General features: G+C 39.9%; 1 protein-coding gene across 1 annotated transcript in view; it reads right to left on the reverse strand.

Annotated features, from left to right (window-relative positions):
• The window catches only part of CHST9 (carbohydrate (N-acetylgalactosamine 4-0) sulfotransferase 9), an 80,965-nt gene extending 73,245 nt beyond the window's left edge, over nucleotides 1-7,720 (reverse strand). Inside the window, exon 1 of the mRNA XM_010151020.1 lies at nucleotides 7,612-7,720. Within this exon, the coding sequence (XP_010149322.1) occupies nucleotides 7,612-7,711 (100 nt within the window). The 5' untranslated portion in view covers nucleotides 7,712-7,720. The remainder of the gene's footprint in view (nucleotides 1-7,611) is intronic.
• Between the last annotated feature and the right edge of the window lie 4,932 nt (nucleotides 7,721-12,652).

The following is a 12,652-nucleotide window of genomic DNA, read 5'->3' on the forward strand; positions in this document are numbered from 1 at the left end:
TAAGAAGCTGGAGAATTGAGAGAAAAACTGCCTACTCAGTCTGATTTTGCTACAGCAACGCACTGCGAATTTCTGTCAGGTTCGTGTGATAGAAAGCTGGATGGTCAATATAAACAAAACCATTTGAAACAACAAAGCTGTGAGGGACAAATTGTATCTGCTAGCAGGTATCAAACTGGTTTCATAGAAGGTCAGTGATACTCTTGGATGTTGTTACTCTGATGAGGCTCGCAATGTGGTATAAGGAAACAATCGTCTTCGGTGGATATGGGTGGGACTGGAAGGAGTGGGATTTCCTAAAGAACTACTGTAGGGGATAGTACTTTCTAGGCTGCAAAATACTGTTGCCACTTGCTGCCAACTAAATCTTCACTAATTGAGATCAAACCAATCAAAATCCAAAGCAAATGGATGTGTGAGATACCTTATTCCCCATCGCTTTCCATCAAGTGAGGCTCATACATGCCTGGGAACAATTTAATCTATATACAGGGCAATGCTTGAAATGCAGCATATTTTGTGGTTTTTTTGAGTAATGAATATTTACAGATTGAAAAAAGAAGAGCCTTTAAGCTGACTTGGTTGTTGACTCTAACTCTGGATAGAAATTAAGAAATTGGATGGGGGTTTTTGAGTCCTTTTTGTCTGTTTAAAACATAGTATTTGATAGTACCCAACTAACTCTCCTTTGTTGCTGAAGACAGTAGTATTCAATCCTACAGATACAGCCACGAGGCTCAAGGTTGGAGGAGCTGGGAAGGAAAACACTATGTGCTGATGTGACATGAATTGTCCCAGTTTCAAACTGACTGTTATGAAATGCCTTCCACAGAAATACTGAAAAATGCAGAAACAATCTTTTTCTTTAAATATGCCATTAACATAAATACAACAAAAAAATACAAATAGTCAGAGAGTTGTCTGAGGCAGCAGGGACGCAGACTTGAAAGCCCAGCCAATCTCCATGCTGCCATGCAATAATTATTACCTTTCAAAATAATAAAATAAACAAACAACACACACCCACCCCACACAAACGAGTTTTTCCATGGTTAAAAAAAAAAGTTAAAGGAAATTCCTTGAACCTTTTGCTCCAAGACATACATCACGTTTTTTCCAGCTAAATCGTATATGTGATCTAAAAAAAAGTTAAAGGAAATTTTATTCTTCCTTGAACCTTTTGCTCCAAGACATACATCACGTTTTTTCCAGCTAAATCGTATATGTGATCTGTAGGACATTAATCTGAATGTCCTACACCGAAATGGCTCCCATCACTTGTAACTTGTCAGCCTCCTGATCTTTAAATGTTTGTTTCACAAATGTTGCAGTATGATCAATCCCTAATTTATAGCAATAATCTGTTAACAGTAACGCCAGGTGAGTACTATGGAAGCAAGACAGAAACAAATGCTCTGGAGACTGAACACCAAAACAATTTTTCCACATAAGTGAATCCCCATGTACCCAAATATCTGACTGCGGTGAGAAGACAGGTTTCTGTCTAAAATATTTTTCCTACCAGCAGTCCCTACTCCCACACAAAGGGAAATAAAGAAGATACTAAAAGTAAATATATGTGCATACATACATATATGTACACATACTAAAAACAAATACCAGAATTTCTAACTTTATTCTAGTAAGAAACCAAAGGTTTCCCTTGGAATTTTGCAGAGACCACATCACATGCTCTAACAGGGCCATTAGCAATTAAGTGACATATCAAAGCAGTTCAACATCAGACACAGAGGTAAGCAGCCTTAGACATACTCCAGCAGCAATCACTTCCTATTCTGAAAACGTGCAGCACACCTCAGGAACAGAGAAACTTTGAGATTAAAGTTTTTCTACTGTTAAGTCTAAATGATGACCTGCCAGGTAAAAGTTACCTCTCCACCTCCTTGCTTCCTACCTGAAGGGACCTACAAGAAAGCAAAAAAAATCTTCACGGAGAGGGTGGTGAGGCATTGGAACAGGTTGCCCAGAGAAGCTGTGGATGGCCCATCCGTGGAAGTGTTCAAGGCCAGGCTGGATGAGGCTTTGAGCAACCTGGTGTAGTGGAAGGTGTCCCTGCCCATGGCAGGGGGGTTGGAACCAGATGATCTTTAAGGTCCCTTCCAACCCATATCTTTCTATGGTTCTGGTTTTCACAGTCAGTGATTGTAGGGTCATATAATTTCTTATATTTAGCTAATACTTATGTTTTTAGATCACTATGTTTTGACAAAATATCAGTCTCTGCACACAAGATTCTATTAAAAAAAGGTAGAGACAATTGTTCTCTCCCTACAGCTTAAATCCATTAAAAGGGGGTGAGTCATGTTATGCAGTGAAATTCATCTAACAAAATCTTGTAGTATTTCTGGGACTTCAGCAGTTCTGTAACTGCCCACCAAGCACCATTTAGTGATCCTATTAAATCCTCTTTCTTTTGTACTTCAAACAGATAACAAGACACATTAAAAGAAAACTCCAAAGAAACAAAACCACTTTACACAGAGAAAACAATGTATTCTGACCAGAAGCGTAAATCAGGAACATACCCAGCCCCATTAGAACAGCCAGACATTGATAGTCAGGCATTGTAAACCAGGAAAATTTGCTTTGCAACACCAGTGGCATTCTCCAGCCAAATTCACAAGACTCGTATAAGCTACCAAAGACTTCAACAACAGAAATATTTCAGGGTTACTAAAAGATCTAAATTATTCATGATTAATAACTGTTATTGAGCAGTGCCCTTTTCCTCTTTATTTACAAGCCTGGTTCCAACAAATATATTAGTTTATTTAATGAAGATTGTCTGGCAAAAATATTACTTCTGTGTAAACAGTTGCCATGCGATTCATTGCATGTGAACTGTCCTTTAAGCCACATAAATGTTTCTCCATTTAGGCAAGGTTTAATTAAAAGTCAACCCACAGAAACAGCGAAGACTAAATATTACTGTGTGTATGCACACATTAATTTACTACTTATAATGTCAAAGTAAGGAATAAGGCTCAACAGACTCAAAATCTCTCACCAGGTTACCGAAGGACCCAAAAGATTTCCTTGGACTACCAAGTTTGGCAAAGTGGGGAAAAAAGCCCACCTCGATAGACACAGCAATAGCAGACTAAATTGAGAATGCTCATGCCAGTTCATAGACTTCCAAACTTTTCTTAAAGTTGGACTTCTATCCGAGTTTTTATTCTTATTCTTCACAAAAAAACAAGAGCTATGGCCTGAGGAACAGGGACGAGGTCTGTGTGATGAAGTTACTGAGGAGCTGGATGCATGAAAGTGCAGGAAAGCAGAGGGATGTCTGGGTACCCAGAGGCTACTACAAAACTGGTAGTCTGCAAAGGGAGGAGAAAACATGCAGAAAACCCCCAATATCCTTAAGGGGGGATACAAAGCTGCTGGGAAAGAAAAGAGGCAGACTTTCCCACCCTGAGGAACTAGAAATCTACGGCAGGTCAGAGGCAGCGCAGCCTTCTTCACATTAATTAGTGGTCATACTGCAACCCATAAAACACTGAAGTAGTTCATAATCATTAATTTACTATGCATACTTCACAAAAAAGGAATCACGTAAACATTAAGAGGAGAAAAATAAGACCACAAAAAATCCAAAACAAAATCCCACACAAGCCCAGCATACAAACCGATTCACAAAGATATTCTCAGATTATTTTGTAGTAATCAGTTACGGTAAATTATGTCAGCCCTCCCACCAAAAAATAAAAAAGATTTTTAAAGTACAAAGTTAGAATCCCTAACTTAAAACTCCAATTCACATTTAGAACACAGCAAGATTAAAATGAGAATGTGCATCCCACACACCCTTAATTCAGGTGATTCATGGCATACAACTCAACATCAGCTCTAGAAAAGCCAGCAGTTTGCTTCCCCTGTATAACATAAACAGTGCTGCAAATTACTAAGCATGTAATAAATAGTAATTGCTTTTTAATCAGTGCCACAATATTTGAGACTTTCACAGAAGAATGCAAGACCATATGGGAAATTGTCAAGTAAAACTGTAGGATTTAGTTGAATTCACACCAAGCTTCGTTTATGTACATGATTTTATACATAAGTGAACATATTTACACATGGAGAACTTGAAATGCTCCATATATATTAAATTATCAATGTTGATGTCAATTAAGTCTTCAGCCAGATAGTCTGTATGTGTTGACAGTCATGTTGGATTACTCTTGACAAGTCCAATCCTTCGCTACTAAAACTAAAGAAACTAAAGAAACCCAACAGAAGGACTCTGCCACATCTAAGTAAGTGTGTATCGTTCTGTCTTTATATGCTCCATGCATAGAGCCAAACCAAGAAACTCACCTGTTCTCTTAGTCTGCTAATGTCTCTGAAAAGCCATCAGAGAGGACTACCATTTAGCAAGCAGCTGTTTCTTAGACATCTCTAAATGAAAGATTTTCTCATTTTAAGCTATAGGGATGATGAATGCCTATACCTTAACAAGAAGTAATCTGAAGAGTCCAAGCACAGTGGGAGAGAGTAGAAGACATGGCTGCCAAGCCTGTGGGTGCATCTAAAGTAGATAGGATGAAAGATTAGGGAAGGTGTTCCTGGGCTGGATGCATTTGAGTGATGAGGAAAGTATGCAAAAGTAAAACAGAAGAAACCATGCTTAGATAAGATCAGGTCTAGAGGAAAATACAACAAGTGAGGGAATCAAATCACAGTTGAGTTCTGAGAGATGTGAAGAGCAACTGGAAGAGACCAAAAAAGAGAGAAAGAAGTCAAACTATGAAAAAAAGCGGCATTAGGTCTAGATGAAAAGTTATGAACAGCTAGAAAGAGAAAAGGTGGCAATGAGAATGGCGAGTGTGAAAGAAAATAGCTTGAATTTAATACAGTAAGGACAAACACTCATTTTCCAGTTCCTCATAAAAGCTAAATCTGATTGGGAATAATTCACACCACAGCTAGGAAAGCCTGAGAAATAAGTATGAATATTACAAACAAGAATCAAAATGTACTATCTCTTCCAGAGACTGTGATTTATGAAGGCTTCAAGTCAGATATTCAGAGGAATTGAGTGGTAAGCAGCAGCACTGGTTCAAAACAGATACTTTCCTGAACTCAGATGCAGTCAGCTTTCCAACCTTCATCAATCAAATACAAATGCAAATGCTGTAGGTCTTGAGCAGGGCACCGTGGAAGATAAAAACAGGTCTGCCTACAACAAACACTTGTCTCTACAGGCTCATAGCATGGCAGTGGAGAAGCACGAGGCATACTTTCCATTTCTAAGAGAACATCAAATCACATGCTCAGCTACTTGCAGATTAAAACTATCTGTCTTACAGCTGTGCTACTAGTGACACGATTAAAGCACATAAAATCCTTGTAAAGATACTTGTCAGTTTGGGATTCTCCAGACACAGCTCATCCCAAAAAATGTCACAGTGCACATCACATGGCAATACGAAAAACAGCAAAAGAGGGAGGGAAAAAAAAAGTGAAAAATGCCCATAACTATTGTGAATATGCAAATACGTTTTATTTTGTATTGACTCAAGCAGCATACAGTGGGGGAACATTAAAGTATTGAGCTGCAGAGGGTTTAGAGGAGCTACAGGTGTCTGAAATAAAAGAGAACAGCTCACTACATGTTAAATTGGAAGAAGAGGCAAGAGCAGACACTGAAGAATGATTTTTTGCCATGCTCTTTTTGACATGCACAGCCCAGCAACAGTAGAGAATGCCAAAATTAAATCTTTTCAGACCTTGCTGAAGTGCTGTCACAACAGCGGTCCATTGAGATAAAAGGGTACTCAAAACTGCAGTCACACTTTAAGCTCACTAACCATTCTGTTATTCTCCGACAGTTTCCATTTTATTACGGAAATGTTTTCACATAGAAATTTCTTGTATGTAAGAGGAGAACACAGTGTACAATCTCTCCCAAAGATTATGGCAATACATCATAGAAAACCCCCAAGAAAGCATTTGATTCCCCAAAAGAACACAGTATGTTCTAATTCCCCTTTATTGTATTTTTCCCATTTCTTTTTAATGGTAGATACACACAGACAAAAGAAAGGAGTGAAGAAACACAGTGAGAAATAGTAACAAGTGGCATTGCAAGGAAATAAAGGTTAATTACAGCACAAGAAAAGATGCAAGGAATGTGAAGAATGTCAGCAAGTAAATAAATCAATAATCTACAGTCATCATCCCACATTCCTGAACTACCTTGAAAGCAAGGATATCTGCCCTTAACATTCCTGACAACAGCAGGCTCCCAAGAGAGCTCAGGGCCTGCCAGCATCCTTGTGTCAACAGCTGATTATAAGAGGACCTTTCCAAGGGGAGCCTGTACTCCCTCTTTTACTAGTTTTGTTAATACAAGCTTGTAAATACTTTGGACCAGCCCAGAAACATGAACAAGAGAAAATTAATGTTGTGATCACTGCAAATTGTTGAAAAAACCCTCCAAGGTCAGTGTCAAAAAATTACAGGAATAATGCACTAGGTCCCCCGTCATCACTGCCACCTCTGCTCTCTAAAACGTACCAGAGCCTAGCAGCTCATGCAGAAAAAAAGCACAGATCAATAAAGCCAGAAAACTAATGTGGTTTTATAGATGTATTTCTTCACAATGGTATCAGCATAATATAGAGTTTGACAGAGGCAAAGGAAGCTGAGCAATAGAGACAGGAGGACATAAATGTCAGGACTACTGAACAAGTTGGAAACATACCGTATTGTTTATGGGGGAAGAAATCCTAACAAACAAACAAAAAGCCCCAAAAACCTCAAAAACACCAAAGCAAAATAAATAGACAACTAAAATCAAGGATATGCATGGCCAAAACAGTGGGTGTTAAGAACCTTACTGACATCCACCCTACACATGTTGCAGGGGCGTTACTTCAAACTGACTCTAGGCCTGTGAACTGAGCATCCATTAGATGCTGAGGTAAATAGCTCAGTTTAGTTTTATCCATAAAGGAATCTAGATCAACCTGTGGTGCAAACCAAAACATGGTAAATGAGGAACCACAGAAATTCAACTCAGAAGTGTAATCCTGAGCCAATGCGAACACAGATTTACCCGAAGTTGTAATACGACTATGATGCTATATATAAAATGTCTTGTAATTCCAGCATCTAACTCTGTCTCAAACAAACAACAAGAAAAATGGGATAGGATGATTCCACATGAGCAGTGTTGCTTAGAAGACCACTTTTCTCGACAAGACATAGCAGTAATTCTCCAAAAATTGCTTTGCCACACAAAATAAAATGTACAAAACCCACAGTAAATCAGCATGCAGAATTATTTCTAAACTAGACTTGCTTGGCTTCACACAAGCACAATACACTTTTGCAACACTTGCTTTTGCAAATGAAGCTGATACAACACAATTAGGTAGCTGGAGGCATCTTTTCATGTGACTCAAAAATTTCTTAATGCTTATATGAAGCACAGCAATTAAGTCTGTTTTCAATGCCATCCTACTGCCAAAGGGGGTGGACTCCCCCAACTGTCTACCTGTATTCAACACTTTAGAATCATTGTTGAAGTAATGGATGGGCTTACATTAAAAACAACAAAAAGAAAAAAACCTACAATACCTGTATGTTTTTCTTCCATCCAAGCTTGCAGACACATGAAGAGGAGTAGACCAGCTACTCCAAACATCAGTACAGACACAAAGACTTGTCGTAGGTTCATGACCCTATCAGAGGGCTACTTCTCAGCTTTCAGAAGGACACATGGCTCACTTCTCTGAAGATTTCAGAGTGTCTGCTTCTTCTTCAGTAACTTCTCCTGAGACACCGATCTGGAATAACAAGAGATAGAGCTAGTTCTCATGTTACATTTTCATTCTTCACCAGAGACTGTGTAAACAGCATACTTTATACAAGCTGGAGCTCTTGCAAGCTATTACTTTCAGTGCTTAGATGTGTGTTCATGATCTCAACGATCTTTCTACCCCTGGATGAGTTCCAAGCTAAAGCATTTCTCAAAGGGACTGTAGATTCCATTTCACCTCCACACTGCTGGACATCGCTCGCTGCCATAAAAGAGGGAGGCAATGTCCCAGATGAGATGCCTGGGTGTCACACCAGTATACCACTGCCCGCCAGCCATCACAGCTGAAAGCTACAGGAGCAGCTGAAGGTCCCCCGAGGAGGCTGTTGTGCCCCAGTGCTACCGGCCCCCTGAGATGAGCAACCCAACACCTCTGCTTCTGGACCACGCAACCCTGTGCATCCGAGGAAGGATGCCTGCAGTCACCCCTGCCACACAATGCCTCTGCTCGCAGTGCCTCAGCATCAGTTCAGCCTACACTGTGGGGAGTCACACTCTGATGTGTACGCTCAAACATGAATCCAAATTGAGTTTTTCAGGATTAGGGAATGTCAGCATTAAGATGAGATCAGTAACGCAGCAGAAAGTGAATAAATGGATCGTCTTTTTACCCAGCTATTTTGCAACATGGGAAAGACTTGCCAAGAACCCAATAATCACCAGTAACTAAAATGGAAATAAGATCAAATGTAAAGCCTTACCAAAAAGATTACTTGCTTGCAGAGCAGAGGACTCAGAAAAAGGATGTAATTTACCTGATACTCTGCACCTGCCACAAAGGGGCCATAAAATTCCACTTATAAAACCAGAACATAGAAGACACTGGATCATAAAAAAGCCAACTCTTTAACCTGAATCAGAATGCGTTCACTTTGAAAACGTGTTCCTAGAAGCTGAAGAGCAGCTGTTGAAACTGGCCTGAACAGGAGGAGAAAGAGCGTTGAAATTCAACACAATGACCACCCTTGTAACTATCTGATTGAAGTAGTTTACCAGACACTTCTGTGAATACAAAGAAAATCTCAAGCTTTAAAAGGAAGACAGCCTACTAAAAAATATTTGAAAGAGAAATCTGTTAAAAGAACAGAGCTAAAGTACATGTGTATCCAAATAAACAGAATAAGAAAATGCAGGCATTTAACAGTTATTCCAAAACGTACAAGTACTACATGTTCCACAAGTTTTTATTTTTAAATAAGTCAGCACTGTTACATCTATAATTGCCGAGTTTCTAAAAATACACATACACATAAGGCTTAGCAGGAACTCTCATTAAAAATAACTGTTGAATGAATAAAGTACCTACATTTTCTAAGAGACAAAAGACTTCAAGAACAGCAAAACTCTGTTCAAAACTTTACAATTCCCACCCCCCCCCAATTCTGTGCCATTAAAATTAAACAGTTCTTTGTGAAGCACAAACTTGCCTGCAGAAAATGTAAACCAGAGTTCAGCTATTAATCATTCTATATGTAATTGTCCTGTAGAAGACAGATAGCTAGACATTAACAGAATGTAAATGTTCCGTCTGAAATCTTTCTTGTATGGGTCACAAAGTATCTGGTTCAAACCTGGAATGCAGAAGGAAGGTGAGTAGGCACTTTATTCCGCCGAGTTCTTTCTGCCTTGATTGTGCAGAGGTGGAATGTCCCACACATTACATACATGTACCTGTCTGCAGCTATTGTGATACACAGGATTGGAAAGAAGCAGTGAAAATTGGGCAAAAGCAAGGAAAATGCTTGGGGAACTCTCTATGAAATGCCTTTCTCCAAGGGTGAGGATAGTGAAGCCTCCTTCCAGCCAGCTCTTCATTAGCTGTTATCACTTGCACCTTTTCCTACAGTGCCCTCAGCATTCTCAGACTTGCAGTCTTCTTTATCTGTACCTGAGTCCTGCAGCAAACGCACTGTTTGCATGTCTTCAGAAATCACTGCTGGCAAGACAGAAGCTTCCCAACATAAGCAATGCTTCAAGAACCATTAAAGGACCAATGAATACAAACCTGTTTTTCCCCAGACAAAAGCTGTGTTGTTCGTGTTACAGGACATCAGCAGCATCTGGATGAGAAAAAAGAAAAGCCAAATAAATAAGACATGTAGGTCTGAATAAGTGTCTTTGAAAGAAAATAATTAAACTGCAGGTACTAGAAAGCAGGAATCAGTTTCTTTTGGAAAAGCTGTTTGGGATTCATAACGTTTTCTCTCATAAGAAAAAGCAAGCCAGACAAACACACAGTGAATACTTGCATGTTTCCACATAAGCTCACTTTTGCAGTACCTTGTTTCCCTGTCAAACTACACACAACTCTTGCATTGTCAGCCTTTCTTTCTGAGCCTTTCTTTCTTTTCAAGTTCTTCCTTGGATGGGCAAAAAATGCTTTCTTGGGCCACGTGGACAATACTTTGCTTTCAGCATCTCACACCACATCACCATGAACATTTCTCACACATGTAGGCTGGCAGTGCTGCTCTGTCTAGCCACATGCTCTCATCATCCCTTACTGCCCTGCCCCTGACACCAGCCTGAGGGCTTACACACCTGCACAGCAACACTGGGCTGGAGCACCTCTCCTATGATGAAAGGCTGAGAGAGTTGGACTTGTTCAGCCTGGAGAAGAGAAGGCTCTGGGGAGACCTTATAGCACCTTCCAGTACCTGAAGGGGCTACAAGGAAGCTGGGGGGGACTTTTTACAAGGGCCTGTAGTGACAGGACAAGGGGTAACGGGTTTAAATTGAAAGCGGGGAGGTTTAGATTGGGTATCAGGAAGAAGTTCTTCCCGGAGAGGGTGGTGAGGCACTGGAACAGGTTGCCCAGAGAAGCTGTGGATGGCCCATACCTGGAAGTGTTCAAGGCCAGGCTGGATGAGGCTTTGAGCAACCTGGTCTAGTGGAAGGTGTCCCTGCCCATGGCAGGGGGGTTGGAAATAGATGGTCTTTAAGCTGCCTTCCAACCCAAACCATTCTATGATTCTACGATTCTGAAAGCTCATCCAGCTAAAAATTGATTAAAAAAAAGAAAAAAAAAAAGAAAAAAGAATGAGGACCTTACTCCCAAAGGAAGCAGGGAAACACTGGTTTAATCAAACTACAGCCCACGGAGTATTTACCCAAGGAATAGCTTCAATGTTTTTTCCTTTAGCAATACCAGCCCTCGTATGCATCCATGACGTGTGATGGCACAGGCTCTACAGCTGACCTTGCCCAGACACCATCCTGGTTGAGTGCAGCACCATCTACAAGCCCTGTATCACCACCTTTCGGATGCACAGTAAAATCAGGAGCACTTTCAAGCAACTTAATCTTTGAATGAGAAAGCAGATGTTTTTCTACTAGGCTAGTTTCAGTTTTGAGCTGCTTGAAGTTCATAAGAGGAAACAGCAGTTCAAGGTGCAATTTACTCCACCATCACAGTCACTACTATTATCTTTGTATCAAGAGTTCCATTGCTGCTTGCACTTGATTTATTTAAATTTAATTTCTATGAAACTCTAGTCTTTGTTTATATGTTTGTTAAGTTTTAAGATTAGTTTTAAACAAGAATAATGTTAGTTTTAATTAAGACTACCTATTTTAGCACAGGTTAGACTCTAAATATATCAAACCCATCCAAAATCTGAAGCTATTCTGCTACCTTATAAGATTTTAAAAGGCTTTTCAGCTTGAAAAAGTAGTTTAATTTATTTAACATGGTGATTTGTGACCCACATATGAAAAAATGATAGAGGCATTAAAAAAAAGTCTATGTCTACGTGTCTTCTACTAGAACTTGAAAAATGGCTGCACAACACTGAGAAATTTGCTCCTTTAGTATTAAAAAGCCATGGTCATGGATATCACTCTCTAGAATCCTGGCAAAGAGGAAATACCTGCAAACATTCTTTAATCAAGATAAATGCTCTCTTGTGGCTGTGAAGGAAGAGCCAACAAGCAATTACTTTCAACCTAAGTATTTTCAAGTGATCAGCTGTACCCAGACAGAGGTTTACCATCCTCAGTTAAGCTGTAAATCTTTCTTTGCCCCCAAGTTCTGGGCAACATGGCTCAACTGGGTCATAACTTGACCCATCCTGCTGGATAGGATGCTTGCTGCAGGGAAATTAATGCAGCCTAAGAAACTGCTGTGTCCCTCTCATCTACGCAGAATTTGATTCTTTTAGCCCAACTTCTCTTCATCTCTTTTGGAAGGATAGACTCCTATGTCCCATCCATTTCAACTCAAGCCTTCACAGAAAATGTCAGTGACCCACACAACCCAAATTTCAAGTTCTTTTAAGTATCGGAGGGATATTACTACATGCTGTTCTTATCCATCATGGAGAAACAGTTAATCCAGCAGACAAAAAACACTACATGCCTCAGATGACAACACAGACCTCTCTGCAGCAAAAATTTAGAAACTGGACAGGTTTATAATTATTCACTTCTAAGGCCAAATTCTTTAATTCCACTGTCAAATTCAGGAGTTTCAGGAATCCACATTCCACTAATGTAAAATCCTTGCAATTTTCAAGTTGTGTTTTGGGTCCAGTTCAAAGAGGCACATTCCTGTAAAGGGCCAACAAAAGCAACTGAAATAGCAGACTCCCAAAAATGGGGAAGAATGCATCTCCTGCTTTTGGCATGTTTCCTCATTTCAGTCCACCTTCCTCTTCCTAGACAAATACACCTGCAGTACTCAGGTACCAAACCTGGCTTCTTCCTATTCCAGACCACACAAAACCAATGGCATCTGGTCACACGTCTGGCTAACTTAAGATTTCCTTACCACTACTACCCTCACCATCACCTAGTTCCAAA

Source organism: Eurypyga helias, unplaced genomic scaffold, assembly GCF_000690775.1.
Source record: "Eurypyga helias isolate BGI_N326 unplaced genomic scaffold, ASM69077v1 scaffold10244, whole genome shotgun sequence".
NCBI classification, from domain to species: Eukaryota; Metazoa; Chordata; class Aves; order Eurypygiformes; family Eurypygidae; genus Eurypyga; species Eurypyga helias.